Source organism: Thalassophryne amazonica, chromosome 12 (genome assembly GCF_902500255.1).
Source record: "Thalassophryne amazonica chromosome 12, fThaAma1.1, whole genome shotgun sequence".
In the NCBI taxonomy this organism is placed as follows: Eukaryota; Metazoa; Chordata; class Actinopteri; order Batrachoidiformes; family Batrachoididae; genus Thalassophryne; species Thalassophryne amazonica.
The window spans coordinates 49,018,022-49,044,492 of NC_047114.1; the positions used below are offsets into that span (position 1 = coordinate 49,018,022).

The window sequence follows — 26,471 nt, forward strand, 5'->3', positions numbered from 1 at the left end:
ACAATAGGTGCTAATTAGAGCTATTGTTTAGTCACTAGCCTGTAGCAGTCGGCCTCTCAGTAGGAGGGGTCCGGTTAGGTTTAAAAAACTCCAGCTTTTGTTGGTTTCTGTTTATTCTTCTCTACAAGAGTCAAGACAGAAGTCAGACTACCAGAGCAAGAATTTTAGCTGAGGAAGCTTCTGCGATTTGAAGCAAAACATCCTCGTGTCAAGCAACCCAGTCCAGTCGAAGATTCAAGCTTCTCTACTATGGAAACCACCTGGACAACTGAGAGCCTACACGGAAACATTGCAACCAACTGTGGGCATGAGGCCCTGGCACTGGTACGTAAGCTGGAAAAGACTGCTAAAAAGATAGATAATTTTAGAAACCACTTAAGATTTAACTTGAGATGCAAACAAAACAATGTTATTCCCAAATGCATGAAGCAAAAGGCACTAGAAGCAGGTCACACAGCAGAAAAGATCCAGCACAGTTACCTTAGGAGGATTTTGGGTCTTAGAATTAGAAGGCTTCATTTTAAAATATTAGACCTCCAAAATAATCTTGATAGTCTTCACAAAAGGTTAGAAACCTTAGTGGGGAAGAGGCCCATAATAAGATCACAAAGTTCATAGTTAAAATTCAAATGGCTGAGCATTTAAAAAGTAAGGAGCGGCAAATCAGGACGTTTCACAACCTTTTAGTGCAGAAAAGGCATACTTTCAGTGGGAGTAGTTTTAAAGACACACCCAGACAAATTAGTGACAACAGGGAAAATTGGGTAAAGAATCTGTCCAACAGGGTTCTTACACAGACAGAAAATGATGTGCTCGCTAAAGGACTAAATTTCTCAGTGACCCCTAAACATATACCGACAGTAGATTACATCACTGCAGTAGAGTCCTCCATTAAACATAACAGTTTGTCAGAGTCAGAAGCTGGGGACCTCCGACTAAGAGTCACAGCAGTGCGGAACAGTGCTAAGCCTCCTCCGTCCAACATCACAGGAGAACAGAAAGCTTTGTCAGCACTGCAGAAGGACCAAAGCATCCTTATCCTGCCAGCAGATAAAGGCAGATGCACGGTGGTCCTCAACACATCGGACTACGAGGCCAAGATCAACAACTTGCTCAGTGACTCCAGTACATACGAACGTCTGAAGAGAGACCCCACGAGCGGCTATAAGAAGAAAATCATTAGCTACCTCCAAAACCTGGAGAAAGAGGGACTCATCGACAGGCAGACATACTACAGACTGTACCCTGGGGACGCCACTCCATGCATCTATGGATTGCCCAAAATCCACAAACAGGACATGCCACTCAGGCCTATTGTATGTAGCACAGATTCCATCACAAGAAATGGTTTGAGAGAGGTGGCAAGGAAGCATTCCATGTGAAACAGTTGAAACCCAGCATTAACCGGGGAGGGGGTCTGAGACACGCTTTGTCCCCTGTTTACAATGGGGTACTCAGGTCAAAGCAGTTTCAGTCTTTTGTTCATGGTAATGAGTCATTCACGTCATCAGGAGAGTCATCAAGGGAGCCATCAGGAGAGGCTTCCGTCCCATCATTAGGAGGGACAGCTGCCCTGTCATTAGGAGGGTGCTAACTAGAGCACAATAGGTGCTAATTAGAGCTATTGTTTAGTCACTAGCCTGTAGCAGTCGGCCTCTCGGTAGGAGGGGTCTGGTTAGGTTTAAAAAACTCCAGCTTTTGTTGGCTTCTGTTTATTCATCTCTACAAGAGTCAAGACAGAAGTCAGACTACCAGAGCAAGAATTTTAGCTGAGAAAGCTTCTGCGATTTGAAGCGAAACGTTCTCGCGTCAAGCAACCCAATCCAGTGGAAGATTCAAGCTTCTCTACTATGCCATAAACTTGTGTTAATTCATATTACAAAGGGAAGTTTCATTTCCCAACTTAAATATTTTACTGTATTGTTTGTTCTCCGTTTCTTAGGAAAAAAAAATCCACTTTTTTTCTGATGTCAAGGATGATAAACTAATGTTTTTGTTGTTGTTTGTTTTTTTTATGGAGCCTAAGTCACAATGGTCCAAAAACATCTCTTTAAGAGAAAAAAAGGGGAAAAAACAAACAAACAAAAAAACAAACAAATATAGTAAGTCACACCGGAGTATAAATTGCAGTTATCAATCACTTCATGCAAGAAGAAGCAAAATTGATTAAATTGCTGTATTATTCATTTATAAAGCACACATGTAAAAGAGCAGAGCTAACATGTTAATTAATGTCACTATAAGTGTACAAAATGCAAGTAAACTGCTTCTTTCAGCCACTGAACAGACGATTATATGTGAGGTGAACATACCAAGCAATGAAATGTTTAAAAACCCGGTGTGTCATTTACACATTTACAACAAAAACACTGTTTTAGGCAGCCATCGGAAGGTAAGAGCTAATTAAAGCCTCGGCCCCACTGAATAATTAAGTCATGAATAATGAGCCAAGCATTGGTGTGCCAGCGATTATTCAAAGAATGATCCATGTTTTAAGCTATCACATAGCCACTACTAAGGCGCCTCTATGTGCCTCAGATGTGCCAGGTATCAGCCTCTAGTGAGCCACGACGACCTGTCATTTCAGCCCTGTCCAGCCTCAAATGGCTCGTGTCGCCACATATGATCCCCATCAAGCCACATATGATCCATGTAGCACCATGATAATGCGATGTTGGTGCATGTTTAGTCATGGGTTTGGTGCAAACCTCTAGCCCTCCCACACTTGGTCCCTTAGTGTGGGTTTTCAATTCGCAGCATCCATTCAAGATGTCACATTTTTTAAACAGTCCAAAAGAAGATGCTCCTGCACAGTCCGGCTGGTGTGTGCTGTGCACCAGGCTGTCGTTCACCTGTGTTCCAGAAGCATTAAACTCGACCAGCTAGAACCAAACCACAGGTTCCTGGACAGTCGCCTCTGCGCTTCCTCTCGATGGCTTTATTTTGTCTTTGGCTTATACAGTCATTTTAACACCGTGATCCAACTTTTAACTTTCTGTTCATCCATTAATGTCTGCAAAATCGCTCTTTTCCACGCTGCCATTCTGCGTTCCTGGACAGTTGCCTCTGCGCTGCTTCTCGCTGGTTTCATTTCTTCCGCGGCTTTGCTCGCTTTATTTCTTTCACGGCTTTAAACACAGTCATTTTGACACATTATCCAACATTTAACTTTGTGTTCATCCGTTATTGACTGCAAAATCACACTTTTACGAGGTGTTAGTTTTGAGGATGAAAATTTACAGGGTGATTCCATAATTTTTTCCTCAGAATTGAGTGATTCCATATTTTTTTCTTCTGCTTGGTCTAAAAAAGTAACCGTTACTGACTGCCATAATATTTTTTCTTGATTTCTTATAGTGTTTCTTAAAGCCAGAAAGTTGCCATTTGAAATGACTTTAGTTTTGTGTCATGTCTGTGATCTGCTTTTTTTCTACAAAATTAAACAACTGAATGAACATCCTCCGAGGCCGGTGATTCCATAATTTTTGCCAGGGGTTGTATGTGAGGTGAATGTACAATGTAATCTAAATGCAATTTAAACTCCTTTTATAGTGCATTTATAAAATAAACTAACCAGAAATTTTCTTCTTCCTGTTAAAAGAGTTGTCCTTGTATTTCCAAATAAGTCCAAATAAAGTTTCTTCCAAATAAAGAAAAAAAGTCCGTCTTCATTCTAAAGTGTGGTCTTCTGGTAAAAATATGTTGCGGTCTATCTTCAGAACAAAGAACATTCTTTCTTATTCTGGTGGTTCAGAGGTCTCCTTCCTGAAACAAAGGATCTTGGGACAGATTTATGCTACAACATAACTTTAGGTGAAAACTGGGTGAATGAGCCTGCGCTGTGGGTGCTGAAAGCATGGGCCGATGGGCTCACCTTGCAGGTGGCTGCTCCCTCTGGATGGGCACCTTTCGTGGATCCTCTCAGCTATGGACCCGGACTACGCTTTGTGATCAGATGACAGACTGTTTTGCTTGAGTTTCTTTTCAGAGCTCAGTCAGCTGTTTTGGACTTTTCTCTTCCTTGTTTAACTGCAGATTATCAAATGAAATTTGTGAGCCCACTGACCTCTTGTGGATTACTTTCTACGTGGAACATTTCCAAAAGTGACAGAGCGGTCCAATGCAAACTTAAAGTAAGTTTTGTTTTAAATCAGCACACAGCAGCATTTATCTGTTTACTGCAGTGGAACTGAACACCTTTTTGTCTGTGCCGTAATAACGTCCACACACACACACACACACACACACACACACACACACACACACACACACACACACACACACACACACACACACACACACACACACACACACACACACACCACACACACACACACACTTTTGTTCATTTGGGCTGTAATGGTGCACTGTGCAGGCACACTGCACACAGACATGAATGTCTGTTCCTGTGCATTTTTACAGCGCAGTACTTTGTGCCATTAGAAATGCTTTGCTATTTGATAAAGACATTTATTCATATATATTTGCTTGAAGTGAGCATGAGTGCAAATTGTATTGTAACTGGAGTTGATGGAAAAGCTCAAAATAGTGTTGCCATGACAGGCGCTCATTTAAAGAACTCTATAAGTGTGACCCGCCTCGGTTTAAACGTATGCTGAAAGTAATCAAGCCCTGTTAGGAAGTTTCCCTTGCTCTCATTTTTTAAATGAAATGACAGTTTAATGGTGTGCTTCTCATTTCAAGCGTGAAGATAATTTGTGGTCATGAATCGTGACTTTTTTCCATATATAAGTTGCAGGACCTCTTATATTCTGGAAAATACAGTAATCATAATACAAAATTTTGCGTTTTATAGAGTAGGGAAGCTAGGGAAGTTAATCATCTATAAACTGTTCAACTTTGACCACCCAGCATTTTATGGACTACTGTGAAAATAAAACAGACATGAGAACTAAAATATAAAACACAGGTTAGATTGGATAGACCAGTAGCAGAATTAAATGTCGAATCAGCTGGAAATCCAACACTTGCTGAATGAATGAACGAATGAATGCAGGAATTTAATTTGCAGTGTGGTGAGGATAGCTGAGAAGATCACTGGGGTCTCGCTGTGAAGAAAGACACAGGAGGAAAATTGGACGGGCTATAAGATGCAATTTCCCCGCTCCCTCCTCTGAGTGTCATTCACCGCCACCGCTGAATTACAGCAGTTGTCTGATCTCGGCCCTGCCTCGTCTCCAGCATCCACCTGTGGGCTCCAAGTGAGAGGATAATTTGTATACATCTAATCATCACTCCTCAGTAATGGAAGTAATAATCTGTGGGGAATGACGAGGTCTGAACTTAGATGCTAAGCTCCAACCATGTCCTGCTGCTGCAATAGATTCTCAGTGAGAGTTGTCTGACTGAACTGGGTTTACTCCACCATTGACAGCAGAGTTCATTTCATATTTCCTGCCACTATCACAGTAATGTATTCATTGGTAATGCAGCATATCCATGGACAGAAATCAACAAAGAATTTACTGAGAGCTATCAAAATAATTACACATTTCCAACCGATTCTACAAATACATTTACAGGTTCATTTTGTATTCAAAAGCAACAAACCCTGATTAGGATTCTTGACCTAAACAAAGAGAATTTCATGGCGTTTCTTGAATTGCAGTTGTGAAATGTACCATATTTTCCAGACTATAAGTCGTGGGAAGTCTTGTGACTTAATAGGTTAAACAACAGGTGTGTAATGCTGCACAAAAATCACATTTCAGTCCGTTTTCGGTACAGTGGATACAAGAAACAATATTAACATTTAGGCCTTTAGGCTAGTGTGTGACTGACTTGTCTTTCCAGATTGTTACAAAATGATTTTCTATTTTTTTTACTTTTTCATTTGTTTAACCAGAGTTACTCAAACACTAATGAACCAACAACTGTCCACCCTAGAATAGACATAACTTTGGATGGACACACGTTTTTAATATTCCAAATGCACATGAACCTTGAAACACCAGATGAGTGCCATTCTCATTTATAATTCATCATTATGTTCTTTGTTAGGACTGACTGAGATCAACTGATCAACTACTTGTGATGAGATGCTACAAAATGTTCTATACCTTGGTATGGTGTAAACCTTTTTATTTATTTATTATTACTGACCTCTACTGGTTGTAGCACAAAGTACATCACAATTAGATTTATATTTTCACATTTCACACCAAGTGCTTTGTCAAATAAGTGCTTTACTGTTTTTTTTTATTGGGGTGGGGTGGGGGGGTGGGATACAGACACCTGTTCGGTGGAGTAAGTGAACGAAATGACAACAGGAAAAAAAAATATTATTACTATTATTGTTTATCTGAGGCACATGTAAAATTTTGACTGTTCATTATCAAATATAACTCAAACATTCAAAATGTAACAAAGAGTAGTTTCTTAAAATGAACCTAATCTGCTTCAGAAATAAATTCAATATCTCAAATAAATAGCTACAAATATGAAAATCATGCAGTGATTTATTAATAACAACATACAAATTTACTAAAATAGTATTCTGTATTAGTAGTATTCAGAAATAATATTCAAAAAGAACAATTAATTACACCAAACTGATATGAGACTACATGTTGTAAAGAATATTTTTAAAGAAAAAAAAAAAGAAAATATGGCTCTCAAATGCACAACCTCCCAGCTACATCCACGAACAGTCCACATTCCGTCTGTGCTTCTACACACACAGACACAGTCAGTTAACAGATCTGCATATATTTTCAACCACTCTGTTGAACTCTTCTGGTTGATCAGCATAGACATGATGAGAGGCATTGCTTATCAACTGCAGAGTGAAATAAAGAAGTAAAGACACACCTCAAGTCATGTCAGTGTAACAATGCAGAACGTCAGTCACAATTCTCCCTACTGCATGTAGTCACATCTGGACCACCGTAAAGGGACATTATTACACTATTTATCATATTTGGAAGAGTTTACAGTCAGCCATTTTTCCAGTTGTGCTCTAGGAGGCACAGCCATCGTTTAAAATACTGTGGCGAGCCGTGTGGAAAAACGAAGTCCGAGCCAGAGCTTTTTGTCTTTTCTGCACTCTGCCCCAAGCAAGCACTTTTATTTTTACTCACACACACACAGACACACACACACACACACACGGACAGTGGTAGAAGACATCAAATGCACGATACTTCCCACTCACAGTAACGGCAACATGACACTTAACTAAACTGATTAAACCAACTGAACTACAAAAACACACAAAAAAAATCAATAACACTAACAATACGAGATCTATTAGATAATAAACTGACCCTTTTATTTTTTTTTAACTATATGGATTTGAATGACGTGCGATTACACCAATCATGCTTGAACCCTCGTGCGCACACGTGAGTTTTTTCACGCATCGGTGATGTCATTTCCCTGTGGGCAGGCCTTGAGTGAGATGTGGTCCCACCCTCTCAGCTGAATTCCTTTGTTTCACATGCTGCTCGAGACGGCGCGTGTTGCTTTATCAAAATTTTTTCTGGACCTGTGAGGAATATCCGAGTGGACACTATTCGAGAAATTAAGCTGGTTTTCGGTGAAAAGTTTAACGGCTGATGAGATTTTATGGGGTGTTTCTGTCGGTGTAAGGACTTCCCACAGAGCGGGACGTCGTGCAGCGCTTCCAGGCACCGTCGTCGGCCTGTTTCGACCTGAAAACATCCTAATTTAAGGCTTAATTCACCCAGGACATCGTGAGAGAACAGAGAAGATTCAGAAGAGGCCGGCATGAGGACTTTATGCGGACATTCCACTGTTTAAGGACATTTTGTAATGAAAGACGTGCGCGCAAATTCGCCGAATCGTTTCCATGACGACTCGGCGAATCTGTGTGCGCCGCGACAGGAAAAACACCTCCGTGTTGAAAACCATTTGTAAAATTCAGGCGGCTTTTGATGGCTTTCAACAAGTGAGTAACTGAGAATTTGTTTAACAGCTTGGGCATGTTCCAACTTGCCCGTTAAGGTTTCCAACGGAGGTGTTTTTCGTGTTGCGACCCCCTGCGGGCGGGTCCGACTGACATGCGACTCTGCCCACACGTTCTTTCATTACAAAATGTCCGTTAACAATGGAATGTCCGAATAAACTCCTCATGCCGACTTCTGAAAGTTCTCTGTTCTCTGACGACTTACTGGGTCAACAGAGCCTGAAATGTGGAAGTTTTCAACTTGAAATGGCAAGACACTGCCACCTGGAAGCGCAGATCGCCGTCAGGCGCTGTGGGCCGTCCTTACGGCGACACTACCAGACCAAAATCTCTCATCAGCCGTTAAAATTTCTACCGAAAACCAGCTGAATTTATCGAATGGTGTCCACTCAGTTGTGCCTTACAGTTTTAAAAAAAATTTTGATCAAACAAAGCAGCAGTCTCTGAGCCATTCCTAAACAATGAAAAAAAAAAAAAAAATCGACGAGAGGGTGGGCGACTCCTCACTCAAAGACTGCCCACAGGCGAATGACGTAACCGACAGGTGTGAAAAAACTCTTGCATGCCCACGAGGGTTCAAGCATGTCTGATGTAATCACACGTGATTCAAATCCATATGGTTTTTGAAAAAAATAATAAGGTTGGATACTTTTCTAATAGACCTCGTACTGTTGAATTAACATGAACCACAATAACACTTAAAACCCCAAAACCCTAAACTGCCATGGTGCATTGGAGCGCAACAATTTAGTCTTAGCGACTGGCCTGGTGATCGCTACAATACATTCAATAAGTGTAAACCAGGCTGGACAAACTAAAGCCCTGGTCCTACCAAATAATGAAGGATGAATTATGCGCCACACAGTATTTAATTAATTATTTAACTAATATTTACTAGTATTTAACTAATTTCAAGATGTTCAAAATTTAGCAACAACTGGGACAGATTGTGTATGAGTTACTACAAGGACTAATAAGGATTATAGAGGCATGTGTGTGATGAGGACGAGGCTGCTAAAAGCCCATTATCCAAGCGCATGGATAGAGTTTAGAGGATGAGAACAACCCCAAGAAAACCATACCAACCGTGAAGAATGGGGGTGGAAACATCATACTCTGGGGGTGCTCTTCTGCAAAGGGGACAAGACGACTGCACTGTATTGAAGGGAGGATGGATGGGGTCATGTATTGCGAGATTTAGGCAAACAACCTCCTTCCCTCAGTAAGCGCATTGAAGATGGGTCATGGCTGGGTCTTCCAGCATGACAATGACCCCAAACACACAGCCAGGGCAACTAAGGAGGGGCTCCGTAAGAAGCATTTCAAGGTCCTGGAGTGGCCTGGCCAGTCTCCAGACTTGAACTCAATAGAAAATCTTTGGAGGAAGCTGAAACTCCAAACCTGAAAGATTTGGAGAAGATCTGTATGGAGGAGTGGCCCAAAATCCCTGCTGCAGTGTGTGCAAACCTGGTGAAAAACTACAGGAAACGTTTGACCTCTGTAATTGCAAACAAAGGCTACTGTACCAAATATTAACATTGATTTTCACAGGTGTTCAAATACTTATTTGCAGCAGTAACATACAAATAAATTATTTAAAAAAATCATACATTGTGATTTCCGGATTTTTTTTTTTTTTTTTTTTTTATTATGTCTCTCACAGTGGACATGCACCTAAGATGAAAATTTCAGATCCCTCCATGATTTCTAAGTGGGAGAACCTGCAAAATCGCAGGGTGTTCAAATACTTATTTTCCTCACTGTAAACTAATTATTTTGTAGCGGATTAATTATTTTCTGGCAGTTTGGATGTTGAAAACACATCTAATCACTTCTGGAATCACAGAGGACTGTTTCATCTGGACTTTTTTTCTGTCTCTCTCCTGCTCCATGAGGAATGTATTTTTGAACAGCTTAAAAGATAATTAATGTTTTTATAGCTTGGTAAAACAGTTCAGATCAGATGAGGCGCACTCTGTGCGCGCTGACTGGCACCCAAGATGAGCATTTATGCAAAACGGCAGCTCGCAAAAGAGTGATTGTGCAGTCAATAATGGATGAACACAAAGATAAATTTTGGATCAGTGATTGTAAGCTGTGGAAGAAATGAAGAATTTTTTTTTTTGGAAGTGATCCACAGTTGCGGCAGCAGATGTATATACTGAGTGGCCATCTCAGTCTGGTGGTTTTTTTTTTGTGGTCACAGAGAGCTGGGTGAACGCACAGAACTGCTGTATTTTACGCTGGAACACTGGTGAACAGCAGCCTGGCGCATACCGGCCGGTGTCGTGCCAAAGTAGTCATCCCCTGGTGCAGGAGCGCGCACTTACTCATCTTTTTTTGGACTGTGTTTAAAAAATGTGACATCTTGAATGGATGCTGTGAACTGAATACCCACACTTTAAAGGGATCAAGTGTGGGAGGGCTGAAGGTTTGAGCCAAACCCATGCCTAAACGTGCACCAATGATGCGTGGCTCATTATTCATGGCTTAATATTCGGTGGGACCGAAGCTTAACTAACAAATAATAAATAGATACCTTGCAGCACACTCGAAGCGGCACACAGCTGTCACAGAGAATATCACCCTGCTATCCAGCACTGCTATGGAATTCACAGGGTTTCGTCACCTTCGATATAACAAAGTTCCACCAGTTGCACATGACGGTTATTAAACATCCAATTGTCATCATCACCTTTGTGTTTCTTCCTTCGTTCATTTGTCCAGCCATAGTCAATAAACCAGTAATGGTACTATCTCACTGGGCTGCGACTGTTGGAGAGTAGCTGGAGATGCATATTTGCGACAAAACCAAGCAGCAACCTGAGCCCGCGAGAAGTGAGGCCAATGTGGAAGTGTACTTCCTTGACTGGCCGCTTGAAACTGGCTCACAGCACTTTCCCATAGGACTCCATGTTAAAATGTCCAACTTTAGAACAAAAATAAACATGTTGACAGCATGGTACAAAAAATGGTTTTGTTGTTCTTTTTCAATAGTTTCCTGCTCCATGTCAACTGTACAGGGAGTAATTTTTTAGTTGAAGTTATTTTAAGCCATAAGATGAACACCGTCAAAACAGAAAGTTGGTAGGACTAATATTTTTGAAGAAATTATTAGCTAACAACAGTGAACAATGGACACTGAATAGAATAGAAACGTTATTGTCATTGCACACATACATACAACAAAATCTGCCCTCTTCATTTAACCCATCCTAATTACAGTTAGACACAATCCAACCACTAGGAGCAGTGGGCAGCCACAGATCGGTGCTCGGGGACCAACTACAGATGTAGATGCTGCCTTGGTCAGGGGCAGAGAAAGGAGCAGACCCTAAATAAGCATGTTTTTGATTGAGTGCCCAGAGGAAACTCCTGCAGACACGGGGAGAACATGCAAACTCCACACAGAAAGGCCGGGAATCGATCACATGACCTTCTTGCTGTGAGGCACCAGTGCTAACCACTAACCACTGTGTTGTGCTGCAATACACAATGGGAATTTGGGGTTTGGGGGTGTTAAATGTTGTTATTGTGGTTCATGTTAGTTTAACACTGTTTTTGTAGTTAAACTGGTTTAGTCAGATTAGTTAAGTGTCATGTTACCCTTACCATGAATTAAAACTGTAGTGCGTTTGACGTCTTCCGCCACTGTCTCTTTATGTGAGTATGTAAAATTAAAAGCATCTGCTTGCAGCAGAATGCAGAAAAGACAAAAGTTCTGTGTGCATGTGTACAACTTTGATCACGGACAAACTGGGGAGAGATGACACTTGGGCTGAATCTCAATTCTACCCCTCAGCCCTTCCCCTTACCCCTTCCCCTCCGTTTTGCGCTGGCACGAGAGACAGAGGGGTGTCTCAATTTTCTTTTTGGAGTGAGGCGAAGGGGTAGGCAGAGGGCTACAAACTCCTCCAAACAGAGTGAATCTGGATGCACACTCCGTTTGGAGGGGTAGGAGGAGCTTACCGCTGTCTCCAAAGAAACAAACATGGCACCCAGAGCCACACAAATGAAAGCGGCTTTCATTACAAATTACGCTGTTTAGAAAGTTATAACTTGCCAAAAAAAACTTTACAGGCAATTGCCTATGACAGCAATGTGTATGCTGCTGGGTGCATGTTGCATATCTTGTTGTTCTGAAGAATATCGTAACGGGGGGCAGTGATTGAAAGATACATGAATTTCCCATAATGCCTTTCAGCATGTGTCTGTTGAAGCTCAAACCTTCAGAATTTAGTGCATTCCTTTAAAAGATATGTCATATGTGTGATATTTTCTCTATGTAAAAATGACACAGTTACCATTAATATTGACAAACTGTCCGGAATTAGTTGTTTATGAGTGAAACCATGAGTGAAAAGTGTGTTGCGCTTCATGTCTCCTCCACACTGTCTGTCTTTTTGTATGTTGAAAGTAAATTATTTCTTTCTTCCCTTGAGGCAACAATAGCCGGCTTGCTCCTCTCTCTTCTGCTGAAGGAGGACTGAGCTCACAGCTGTCTGACTATGTAAGACATAAGCTCTGGCTCGTTGTTCGTTTTTGGGTTTGTGTTTGCTTCAGTACTAAAATGTATTATTTTGATTCACTATGCCAGCAAAAACAAGTTAGTGGAGCTAAATTTAGCGGAATCCGCCAACCAAAAAAGTTAGCTTTGCTAATTAGCGGATTAGCAGAACAGTGCTCACCACTGGAACTGCGACACTCGGTAAACGTCGTACAAAATCAACTCCAACTTCCACTCCAAGCTTTCATGGTCACAGTCTTGCAAAATTGGATAAACCTGCCTGGCTTTCTCATGTACATATGTAAAACTAAAGCATGGTGGTCAAGCATTATAAACAATGGGAGTGGAAATTTGGCTGACTGAAAAAAGATAAAAAATGATGTTAATGAAGCAATGCATTGTGGGTTGATTTTTGTCCTATATGTAGTAGGGAGAATTCAGCTAGCTCAAAGGTGATTGGCAAATTTTAGAATGTTCTAACTGAATTACATCTCCCTCGAGATTCTACATGCGTACTTACGAATACACTGGTGTTGGCCTGGCCCCTGATGTGGACCACACTGTCCCCCGACGAGCTATCCATCCATGATCGTGCTCCGTATAGCATGGTGACAGGCATAGAGGGGGGCAGCAGATGAACCCGTTGCAGCATTGGCCTCTTCGCCCAGCCCAGAGACTCCGACATGGCCCGGAAACCCACCTCACCACTGGAAAGTGGAAGTTTGAATAGAGTGATCAATGATGAAATTATAAAAAGAAAATTAATTATGAAGGAATTTAAGTGAGAATGTAATGCCTCCAAATATAATGGCTATGACGGATCAGGTTTGACATCATGCATTGGTGCCATATCCACCACAACACAGAATCAATCTGGGTCCTCGTTGGCAACAACACAGGCAGGCAAACGGTTCATTCCCACATCCCACATTTCATAATCTGTTTTCTACAGCCAGGTGACATATAAGCATCCCATTGGCCTTTTCCAGATCATTGGATCATCAGAAACGAAGTCTATGATGCTGCAATCAAATGTTTGCTGTAAGTGGCAGACGGTAAACTGGATGTTCCATTGTTTTCAGTGAGAGATTGATTGAAAAATTCTGCCACCTTTGTCTGTGAGCACAGCAACTGTGTACTGCACTGGCAATCAAAAAATAAAAATTTTCAACTTGTGTTGTTTCCCGCAGCAAAAGGACAAACAAACCAGATGTTGTTTTATCTTTAATGAGGAGGAAAGTCAGACAGCAAGAGATTGATTATTGAAGTGCAGAGAGTCACCAGATTTTAATCAGGTAAAAGTGAACAATTTGTGTGACAATACAAAAGAGGAATTCATCTATGACCTCACAAGAAGTAACATTTTTAAGGTGCTATCACAGCCAGGGCTTCCTGTTTTAATATAATGATGTACAAAAATGCTAAAACTCTTCGGGTTTCAAATAAGTAAACTGCTGTCCATGTCAATAACACCGAACGACTGGTGTCTCACATCATCTGCTGTTGCAGATGACAGGAATTTTGCTACTTAATTGCACCTTGTGGGATTATTAAAGTTGTTTGAAATTCACAAGTGGTAGTATTATGGTTTTTCTACCACCATGTGAAACATCTGAGACAATATTTCCTTCAATAAGTAAGTGGTTTTGGTTATTCTTGTCACTTTGTCCATGACATTTGGTTGATAAACATGTGTATGTTGCCTGCAGTGCCTGTGTCATCTGACGATATGGACCATGAACGCTTCACTAATGTCTAGTTGATATTTTCTCCTGCTAGATGTCCAGTTAGAATATTTGTCGTTAATGATTAAAATTGTTCGACAAAACCAACATTTCTTTTTAATTTGCACCTTAAAATAACAATCCGCTGCTCGGAGTTTATAATGGCCGGTGCTATGCCACTTACAGTCACCCACACACAGAGATGTGCACTACACCACTGACTTCATGAATTAAAGTCAGTCGATAAAGGATAATTTTGTAAAAGGTATAATATATAAATATCTTGTAATGGTTTTAGGAGCCACGCTGCAATGAACACAGCAGCAGCTCAGCCCAGCAGCGCAACTTAACAGTGCAGATCCATGTAAGTTTCAACAGTAATATTTGGGAATGTGTGGGTGTCAGAGTAAGTTTAATACTTTCCATACACAATTTAATGTACATTAATTTTACTGGATCGATATCCAGGCCAGAATGGCATTTTAATCCGTATTTTGTGAGCATCTTTCTGAGTGTGTTCAGTCGCGAATCCCCATTGAAAATGCATTAACATCCGGATGCTTCGTCGATATTTTGCCCGGTTAGGAGGTGTCATGTCGCTGTCCATGAAGGGATATTCGCGCGTAGTGGGCAGCATTGGGAGTGCGGACTCTAATAGTAATATATAACCTCTTCAACTGGAACTTAGTGCTGATACAGGATAATCACAAACAGATACTCCACCTCCTCACTGAGCTTGTCAACTACTGATTGCAGTAGCATACATTGATTCTACAAAGATCACAGCATTGGCTGAAAAATCAGGATCACTAAAACTTTCCTCAATGACAAAAGTGCCTAAGTCTCTGGTTGCCATAAACCTACTCAACTATGACTGTTCTGGACGATACTGTCTCCCTTCTTCCACCGTTTGTGGCAGTGCCAACATGCGCAGCTTTCTGGCATATTCCACCTGTTTCTTATCAAGACTAATTCAAATTCTATGGGCGCTGCCTCCTGACTTGCCCGGAATTAAAATAGCGACCACGCCTCCTTGCCAGATGAAACACATCCTACACAGGATCCAAAATGCATTCCCTGGCTGCTATCGGGGTGCTGCTGCAAAAGGAATTCTCCATTCTTTTCGAGTCATTTGATGTGTCCATGTTTGCAAGACCTTTCATCAGATTGTGTGCAAAGTCCACTGAAAAAGTACAAGCTTTACGTCTATCCAGATTAAGTCTTGGACAGTGAACTGATGGCGGTCTACGGGACATTAAGTGAATCTTAACGTAGGACACAATCAATGTTTGGCCAGAGTTCACAAATTGGGCACTTCTACAGACCCTGCAGTTCTGCAGCATCTTCCCATGAGATTACTGAAAATGCAAAAAGGACAAACTGTAGCAGCTGTTGAACAGTAAAACTGAAAAATTTTCATTGGCCATTTGCCACTTAGTTACTGGTCAGAGTAGAGGTCCTTGACTCTACACCAAATGAGCCAAACATAAAACTTCACAAGTACAAGCAGAACACTTAATAAACAGCCCCATAAATCTTTTATAAATATCTTAAATCACATCCCCAACCTCATCCACATGCAGCGGCTATTTTATTTATTAATTCGTTAAAATATGAACTCCATGGTTTTCCCAAGAAAATGCTATGGAGTTCTTGGTCTGTTGCTTAGACCAGCACAAATATATTTTCAGTACTTTGAAGACCATCCATTCATTGTTAAAATGAATGTGATGCATCAAAAGAAGCAGTGTTATTCTATAACTGAGTCTCCACCACAGAGGTTAATATGAGAACTAGAGGCCCCAGTCACACTGAGACGTGTCCCAGCAAGGAGGCGTGGTCGCCATTTTAGATCAGGGCAACTCAGCCGGCAGCGCACACTGACGCTCAATGAGGCTAGTCAAGAAACAGGTGGAAAATGCTGGAAAGCTGCACATGATGGCAAAGCCACAAATGGAGGAAGAAGTGAGACAACATGTCCTTTTGTAATTAAACAGTTTTGGTTATTCTTGTTACTTTTTCAGTGACTTTTGGGCAATAAACTGGTGTAAAGTGTCATGCCTGTGTATGAAATCTGAGGATTTGAAACCACCTTGAATGGAATTTTATTCAAAGCTGAATTTATTCAGTACTATACAAAAAAACGGATTTAATTAACTCAGACCATGTGGAATTAATTAATGCAGTCTGTGTGCTCGTCTGGATTGTGTGATATTGTGCCTTCATGTCAGCAGAGTTTGGAAGCTGGAACTTTTAACACTAAAATAAAAAAAAATAATAATTTTGTAGCTGATGACCCATTTGCTTTCAGAACTATTGGCTGATGAAACCATGCGCTCATGGAATCAGAAATCATTTACAGCTGCAGGTGTCGTGCTGCGCTGAACACAGCAGCAGCAGGACTTCTCAGCAGCTAAGCTGGTGATTTTTCATAGCTGGAACAGATCAGATCCATATAACTTTCAACACTAATATTTGGGAATGTGTAAGTTTAATACTCTCCTTACATAATTTAATGGAAATTAATTTTACTGGCTCAATATCCAAGCCAGAATGGCATTTTAAGACGTATTTTGTGAGCTTTTTTCTGTGTGTGTTCACTCGCATATCCGCATTGAAAATACATTAACATCCGGGCACTTTGTCAATATTTTGCCCGGTTAGGAGGTGTCATGTCGCTGTTCATGAAGGGACATTCGCCTTTAGGAGGTAGCACTGGGAGTGCGGACTCTAGTACTCATATTAACCTCTGTGGTCTCCACCAAAGTTAAACTAAATATGATGAAGTACCTTGTGGTCCAAATATACCTGATTGAGACAAACTGATGGTGAATGTTTGTGGCTAACATAGTATAATGACGCCAGCAAATACCAATTAATATGTTAAAAATTTGGTTACATACAGTAGTGTTCAGAATAATAGTAGTGCTATGTGACTAAAAAGATTAATCCAGGTTTTGAGTATATTTCTTATTGTTACATGGTAAACAAGGTACCAGTAGATTCAGTAGATTCTCACAAATCCAACAAGACCAAGCATTCATGATATGCACACTCTTAAGGCTATGAAACTGGGCTATTAGTAAATAAAAGTAGAAAAGGGGGTGTTCACAATAATAGTAGTGTGGCATTCAGTCAGTGAGTTCGTCAATTTTGTGGAACAAACGGGTGTGAATCAGGTGTCTCCTATTTAAGGATGAAGCCAGCACCTGTTGAACATGCTTTTCTCTGTGAAAGCCTGAGGAAAATGGACGTTCAAGACATTGTTCAGAAGAACAGCGTAGTTTGATTAAAAAGTTGATTGGAGAGGGGAAAACTTATACGCAGGTGCAAAAACTATAGGCTGTTCATCTATAATGATCTCCAATGCTTTAAAATGGACAAAAAACCAGAGACGCGTGGAAGGAAATGGAAAACAACCATCAAAATGGATAGAAGAATAACCAGAATGGCAAAGGCTCACCCATGATCAGCTCCAGGATGATCAAAGACAGTGTGGAGTTACCTGTAAGTGCTGTGACAGTTAGAAGACACCTGTGTGAAGCTAATTTATTTGCAAGAATCCCCCGCAAAGTCCCTCTGTAAAATCAAAGACATGCAGAAGAGGTTACAATTTGCCAAAGAAAACATCAACTGGCCTAAAGACAAATGGAGGAATATTTTGTGGACTGATGAGAGTAAAATTGTTCTTTTTGGGTCCAAGGGTCGCAGACAGTTTGTGAGACGACCCCCAAACTCTGAATTCAAGCCACAGTTCACAGTGAAGACAGTGAAACATGGTGGTGCAAGCATCATGATATGGGCATGTTTCTCCTACTATGGTGTTGGGCCTATATATCGCATACCAGGTATCATGGATCAGTTTGGATATGTCAAAATACTTGAAGAGGTCATGTTGCCTTATGCTGAAGAGGACATGCCCTTGAAATGGGTGTTTCAACAGGACAATGACCCCAAGCACACTAGTAAACGAGCAAAATCTTGGTTCCAAACCAACAAAATTAATGTTTTGGAGTGGCCTGCCCAATCCCCGGACCTAAATCCAATTGAGAACTTGTGGGGTGACATCAAAAAATCTGTTTCTGAAGCAAAACCAAGAAATGTGAATGAATTGTGGAATATTGTTAAAGAATCTTGGAGTGGAATAACAGCTGAAAGGTGCCACAAGTTGGTTGACTCCATGCCTTGCAGATGTGAAGAAATCATGAAAAACTGTGGTTATACAACTAAATACTAGTTTAGTGATTCACAGGATTGCTAAAAAAGCAGTTTGAACATAATAGTTTTGAGCTTGTAGCATCAACAGCAGATGCTACTATTATTGTGAACACCCCGTTTTCTACTTTTGACTAATAGCCTAATTTCATAGCCTGAAGAGTGTGCATATCATGAATGCTTGGTCTTGTTGGATTTGTGAGAATCTACTGAATCTACTGGTACCTTGTTTCCCATGTAACAATAAGAAATATACTCAAAACCTGGATTAATCTTTTTAGTCACATAGCACTACTATTATTCTGAACACTACTGTACAGTGAGGAAAATAAGTATTGAACACCCTGCGATTTTGCAAGTTCTCCCACTTAGAAATCATGGTGGGGTCTGAAATTTTCATCTTAGGTGCATGTCCACTGTGAGAGACATAATTTAAAAAAAACAAAACAAACTAAAATCCGGAAATCACAATGTATGATTTTTTAATAATTTAAACCAACAAGAATTCTGGCTCACACAGAACTGCTAATTTTTCTTTAAGAAGCCCTCTTATTCTGCACTCTTTACCTGTATTAACTGCACCTGTTTGAACTTGTTACCTGTATAAAAGACACCTGTTCACACACTCAATCACACTCCAACCTGTCCACCATAGCCAAGACCAAAGAGCTGTCTAAGGACAACCGGGGACAAAACTGTAGACCTGCACAAGGCTGGGATGGACTACAACACAACAGGCAAGCAGCTTGGTAGAAGACAACAACTGTTATGATTATTTATTAGAAAGTGGAACAAACACAAGATGACTGTCAATCTCCCTCGGTCTGGGATTCCATGCAAGATCTCACTTTGTGGGGTAAGGATTATTCTGAGAAAGCTCAGAAGTACACAGGAGGACCTGGTCAATGACCTGAAGAGAGCTGGGACCACAGTCACAAAGATTACACTAGTAACACATGATGCTGTCATTATTTAAAATCCTGCAGGGCAGCAAGGTCCCCCTGCTCAAGCCAGCACATGGCCAGGCCTGTTTGAAGTTCACCAGTGACCATCTGGATGATCCAGAGGAGGCATGGGAGAAGGTCATGTGGTCAGGTGAGACCAGAATAGAGCTTTTTGGAATCAACTTCACTTACCATGTTTAGAGGATCCATCCCAACCGCGAAGCATAGGGGTGGAAACATCATACTCTGGGGGTGCTCTTATGCAAAGGGGACAGGACGACTGCACCTTAGTGAAGGGAGGATGGATGGGGTCATATATTGCGAGATACTGGCAAACAACCTCCTTCCCTCAGTAAGAGCATTGAAGATGGGTCATGGCCGGGTCTTAAGGCATGACAATGACCCCAAACACACAGCCAGGGCAACTAAGGAGGGGCTCCATAAGAAGCATTTCAAGGTCCTGGAGTGGCCTGGCCAGTCTCCAGACCTGAACTCAATAGAAAATCTTTGGAGGGAGCTGACACTCCAAACCTGAAAGACTTGGAGAAGATCTGTGTGGAGAGGTGGACCAAAATCCCTGCTGCAGTGTGTGCAAACCTGGTGAAAAACTACAGGAAACGTTTGACCTCTGTAATTGCAAACAAAGGCTACTGTACCAAATATTAACATTGATTTTCACAGGTGTCCTGGGTCTTCCCCGGGGCCTCCTCCCAATGGGAGGTGCCCGGAACACCTCTCCAGTGAGGCGTCCAGGAGGCATCCAGAAAAGATGCCTGAGCCACCTCAGCTGGCTCTTTTCGACGTGGCGGAGCAGCAGCTCGACTCCGAGCTCCTCCCGATTGACAGAGCTCCTCACCCTATCTCTAAGGGAGTACCCAGCCACCCTGCGGAGGAAACTCATCTTGACTGCTTGTACTCATGATCTCGTTCTTTCGGTCATGAGCCAAATCTCATGAACATAGGTGAGGGTCGGAACGTAGATTGATCGGTAAATCGAGAGCTTTGCCCCTCTGCTCAGCTCTCTCTTCACCATGACGGTCCGATACAGCGACTGCATCACTGCAGACCCTGCACCGATCTGTCTGTCGATCTCATGCTCCATCCGTCCCTCGCTCGTGAACAAGACCCCGAGATACTTAAACTCCTCCACTTGAGGCAAGGACACTCCACTGACCTCAAGAGGGCAAGGCACCTTTTTCCGGTCAAGAACCATGGCTTCGGATTTGGAGGTGCTGATTTTCATCCCGGATGCTTCACACTCGGCTGCAAACCGCCCCAGTGCACGCTGAAGGTCCTGATTTGACGAAGCCAATAGAATCACATCGTCCGCAAACAGCAGAGATGAGATTCTGTGGTTCCCAAACCGGACCCCCGCTACACCCTGGCTGCGCCTAGAAATTCTGTCCATAAAGGTAATGAACAGAACCGGTGACAAAGTAGTGTCTACACTCAAAAAAAAAAAAAAAAAAAAGACTCATTGGATTACATCAATTCAATTATGTGCAGGATTTCCACCTAATACATATATGTAGCCCCAACTCAAAAAAAAGCTCATCCATGCAAGATAAATTAATTAAATTTAGTTGGGACTACATATATTTATTAGATAGAAAACCAAACCAATGAATCAGTTTTTTGAGTGTAGTAAATTCTATATTAAGAAGAAATAAGTCCTACATAGGTCCTATAAGCCCTGAGGCCTGTTAGCATCCATGCTTGTTTTTGAATTCTGTATCGTGAAGTGGATGAGAGTCTACAACTCCCCCTGGACGGGACGCAGGTTATGTCCCCAGACAAAGCCACTAGCAATTTACAGCTGGGTGGACCAAGCCAATGCAGACTGTCTTGTCCAACTGCACTTACAAAGAGCATGAACTCATTTCGAACCCAGGGCAACATACTGGAAGTCTAGCTCCTTACTCACGAGCTACCTGCACTTAATAAACAATTTTTTAAAAAATTAGAGAGATTTATTTTACCTTTAATAGGCTCCAGCCCCCGGCGACCCTTAATTGGACTAAGCGGTTGAAGATGTGTGTGTGTGTGTGTGTGTGTGTGTGTGTGTGTGTGTGTGTGTGTGTGTGTGATCTCATGTTGGTCAAAGGTTTATATGCACTATAGTAAGTAAGTCCCTTCAGCTGCTCCCTTGTTTGCACTCGGGGTCGCCACAGCAAATCCAAGGTGGATCTGCATGTTGATTTGGCACAGGTTTTACGCCGGATGCCCTTCCTGACGCAACTCCACATTACATGGAGAAATGTGGCAGGGGTGGGATTTGAACCCAGAACCTTCCGAACTGAAACCAAGCGCATTAACCACTTGGCCACCACCCCTGCTAAAGGTTTATATGGACTAACTGATTCTGCTCCTTTTAGAATTTTCTAGTTGGCTAGTTGGCATAATTAGGGTTTAAATGTGTGCATCTCTAACTTTATGAAATTGTATACCTTTTGAACCAGTACTGCCTTATATTTATGAGCATGGAAAAGAAATCCAAAAAATGTAGCTAACAGCATCCAGAGTATACATAGTCCAAGGTGTATGTAAACATATAGCCTCTCAAAACTGAGAAAAATATACAATTTACTTCACAGAAATGTGGATCTTCTTTCTAGTATAACCCTATAGTGTTTGTTTCTTTCTCTCATTTTCATCTTAAAGTGGCAAAACTGATGTCACAAGACATTTATCATATTCCAGTTCAGATGATTAGATTAGATACACAGGATGGTATTGTCCCAGAGGGAAGGTTGTTTTGGCTTGTACTCTGCCAAACAGACACACACAAAGCACAAAAGCAATACATACAGAATATTAAATTATTTGCATAATCTAATAAATCACTGACAGCGAAGAAACTCATGATCGCACTGTTTGCCATTTAATTTGATGACCACAAACACTCATTTGCATCTTGTGTTTACATCATCTGTCCCTGCAATGACTTCCAGTAACTGCTAACTTTCTTCTCACTATATCTGCAGTGTTTTCAGCTTCAGTGAAAATAAAACAGGAAATTCTCTTAAAATGGATCTATAAGGTAGATTTGATGTAAACATGAACTTTGGATGTATATTATTTGATATATTTACTATAAATCAATTGTTCCTGTTTGTCAGATAGTCAGTGACACCTTTCAAATTTAATTGCACTTCTCTCCTATTTTGACACTTGACATCCTACCCTACCCTGTTTACACATCTTCTGATTTTTATAAATTCCTTATAATATTCAAATAGGTCTTCCTTTAAATCAGAGTTGTTGGACTTAAAGGGCCATATCAACTATTTTTAGGTTGCAAGTTTGGTAAAATGTCTTGTAACTACTTTCTAAACTAAAGCATATAACAGAAACTGAGATTATTAAAAACAAGTTCTACCAAAATGTAGACCTGGGTTCCAATCCTGGTCATGCTATGTGTCACTGTCCATGAACAACATATTTTGTCTGTATCGTTCCAGTCCACCTAGAGGTAAATGGGTACCGGACTGTGCATGGGCGCAATTTGGTGGGGGATAGGGGGGACATGTCTCCCCACCTTTTCAACCAGGGGGGACAGAATATGGTGTGTCCCCCCCCCCCCCACCTTCTGACATATATGTGTGTACTTGAAACATGCTATCCCAGTCTTATCTGCAAACCATGTCAGTCTTATGTGCAAAACCATGTCAGAATAGTATCTTTGTTTCTGCAAGTTTGTATTTTTAGCAGCATTGACTGGTTTACAACACCTGTTTCTTGTTTGTCACATTCGGAATTGTCTGGGACTGCATTTGCCCAGATTTGAAACCAAAAATAGTTGCCTCTAGGGACTAGTGTCTCCACATAAGTATCAATGGACCATATGCTAATTTACTAAATTCTGAAAGTTAGAAAAGGAAATCAGAAAAGCTATCTGGGACCTCACAAAGCCCATCTGCAATTATTGCTTGATCTCCAAAATCAGTCTATGCAAGCGAAATTATGTTCAGTATGAGTGTTGTCATTAGTGCCACTTCGAAAATTAAATTCATGATAAGTAATTTATCCTAAACTTATGATCTGTTGTTTTTTCAAACTTATGCAAAAACAAATCTTGAGAAAAAAAAATACAGTATGCAATAGTTAATAATTATTAAGAGCCTGTTCTTTCATATTTAAGAATACATTTTACCACATTGCAATTGTTTTTTTTAATGAAAACTCAACCTATCATTCTTTTTGAGTTCTACACATGTGGTGATACCTTATTTACACCAGGATGTTAATAAAATCAATGCTGGCTATTCTCAAAATAAAGTACTTATATCCACAGTTTCAAATTGCATAAGTCAAATGGTGTCCACTTTATGGCCTTCTCAAAACATTAAAATTACTGTTCTGGATGCTCAGAATGCATCTGAGCTTATCTAGAAACCGCTGGCTTATGGGGGCCTTGAGTGGCCCCCAGATCCCCGGCCTATGGGCTTCGGCCCTGCGGGCCTCACACGTTGTCCCCCCAATTTCTAGTTCTAAATTGTGCCCTTGGGACTGTGGGAGTTGTAGACCCTTCATCAACTTCACTGTGTGGAATTAGAATTTCAATTTATTTAGTTTCAATTTCAATTAATTGAGTTTATGAAACACCAAATCACAACAAAGCTGCCTCAAAGGTGCTTCACATAAGTAAGGTCTAACCTTACCAAAACATGGAGCAAGCACCCAGGTGACAGTGGTAAGGAAAAACTCCCTCTGATGATACTGAGGAAGAAACCTCAAGCAGACCAGACTCAAAGGGGTGACCCACTGCTTAGGCCATTCTACCAAAAAAGGTTTACAATACAGAACACAACACAACAACAATTACAATTAGAAATGAGGTTTGACACCAATGGAAACCAGAGTCTATATAAGACCCCCGTTACACATAGTAAGAATGCACAGGACTCAGGCCGACACAGCAAAAATGGCCATAATCCACAGGGGAAGAGGTGTGTAGACTGTGTGCGGATCCCGTCTAGACTACCTCATCCACATATGCATGACTGCATCCAAAGCATATTTAGACCTTAGTTACATGACACAGACTGCCGTCAGACGGTCATAAGAGGTGCTGAAGATTGCCTGATGTCCAAACATCTGGATGGCAAGCACAGGACAGGAGGGCCTGCCAGTACTGGACATAAGAGTACAACCAGTACCAGTACCAGTTGGGCTTGAGTCCAGAAGATCATGGGTTCAAATCCCCACTTGACTGGAAAATCACTAAGGGCCCTTGGGCAAGGCCTTTAATCCCCTATTGCTCCCGGTGTGTAGTGAGCGCCTTGTATGGTAGCACCCTGACATCGGGGTGAATGTGAAGCATAATTGTAAAGCGCTTTGCGCATCTGATGCAGATGGAAAAGCGCTATATAAATGCAGTCCATTTACCATTACATTTAACCAATGTATGGACCGGACTCACGCCATATGTGTCCAAGCCGACAATGATGCTGTCACTCACTCACACCCGTGCAATCACATCTTCGCTCATCCTCTTCTTCCCAGCACTCACTGACCTCACGTGCGTGTGTAGAACAGGTGATCGCTCAGTGTGTGTGTGTGTGTGTGTGTGTGTTCATAACAGCTGAATAAGTCATGCGGGGTGCACCTGTGCCCCGCTATCAATGGACACTTTTTGCTGCTAAAGCTTGCTGGCAGTGGGCCAAGCTTTCCCATGCGCACTTTTCCAGCAAACTATAATTTATTTTTTTGTTGTTGTTGTTGTTTTTGCTCACTTCAGCATAAGCGGCACAACTCAACTCTGTACATCGCGATGTCCGGATGGATTATCGGTGCACAGCATGTCACATGGGATTTATTTATGCCGTGGTTGTTTGCAGCACACAGCAGCCAGGTGAGAGACTTTTCACCATAGGCTGTGGTCCCTGGCTCCTGTCTGCCCTGCACTGTGAAGCGCTCCTGGGGCCGTGCCAGAGGTGAGATTCATGTTTAATAATGTTGTCATGGCCTGGCAAAACAGTTCCACATCATATCTCCTACAAAGTTTAGATGGTGATTAAGTAATGATATGTATAGTACAGCGGTGAGATCCATTCAGCTGTGAGCCTCTGACGGAGGCAATGATGCATTAATGCGCATGAGACAGCAGTGCAGCGCACCTGCCCATGGTGTCGCAGATATGATGGGCACAATATTTCACATTATTTATTTCCTTCCCATTATTATTTCCTTCCCATTATCGCTCATGGGAAGGAATGGAAATATATGTGTACTGTAAGGTCTATTATGGATATAACAGCCTGTTCACATCCGCGGTGGAATATGATGTGCGATGCACTGACCTGCAGTGGCATACGGTGCTTTTGGTTTGTTTGTTCACATTGACCGCACATGATGAATGTGTGCCACATACATCTTATTACATATCAGCATTTCCTTTGCCCTCCCTGGCTGGGTCCAGTGGAGGTGGACATACGTGGCACAAGCAGGACATGCTGGCAGGCTTTGCCGTGACCAATCCATCTCAGAGCTCAATCAACCTCGTTCAGATTATTTCAAATGCTGTTATGACGTATTCAGAATATGTAGAGTGCGATCAGATAGTGCACAAACTGCACATAGACCGCTGTCAAATGAGTGTCTCATCTCGATGGTGTCGAGTGTTTTGAACTGTGTAACACACTTGGGACAGCCGAGCGAATCAATCAATCAATCAATTTTATTTATATAGCGCCAAATCACAACAAACAGTTGCCCCAAGGCGCTTTATATTGTAAGGCAAGGCCATACAATAATTACGTAAAAACCCCAACGGTCAAAACGACACCCTGTGAGCAAGCACTTGGCGACAGTGGGAAGGAAAAACTCCCTTTTAACAGGAAGTTAAATGGGACCAACTATGGGACTGCTCAGAGACTGCTGTCCATCCGTCTTCAGACGGCACCTCAATACTTCCTGACTGTGGCCGGATGTGTCGTTCTGTATGACAGGGGTCTAAGACTTGCTCTTCTATCTTTCCTGAGTCCTATTGGCTCCAGATCATTCTGGTACATTATCAAAATCAGCTCAATGATACTTGAAAGCGACTTGACAGAAGTAATAATTTATAGTCAACAGTTCCACAGTTGCAACTTTTTTATTTTTGAGAACTTTAAAAAGTGTAGCATGGTGGT

At 41.5% G+C, this 26,471-nt stretch overlaps 1 protein-coding gene across 3 annotated transcripts in view; it reads right to left on the reverse strand.

The window, feature by feature from the left end:
* Positions 1 to 6,222: 6,222 nt before the first annotated feature.
* Positions 6,223 to 26,471, reverse strand: part of abhd4 (abhydrolase domain containing 4, N-acyl phospholipase B) — a 31,772-nt gene continuing 11,523 nt past the window's right edge. For all 3 annotated transcript variants that reach the window (XM_034183559.1, XM_034183560.1, XM_034183558.1), the window contains exons 7-8: positions 12,976 to 13,162; positions 6,223 to 6,799 (exon numbers count right to left, since the gene is read on the reverse strand). In XM_034183559.1, the coding sequence (XP_034039450.1) occupies positions 6,710 to 6,799; positions 12,976 to 13,162 (277 nt within the window). In that variant the 3' untranslated portion in view covers positions 6,223 to 6,709. The remainder of the gene's footprint in view (positions 6,800 to 12,975; positions 13,163 to 26,471) is intronic.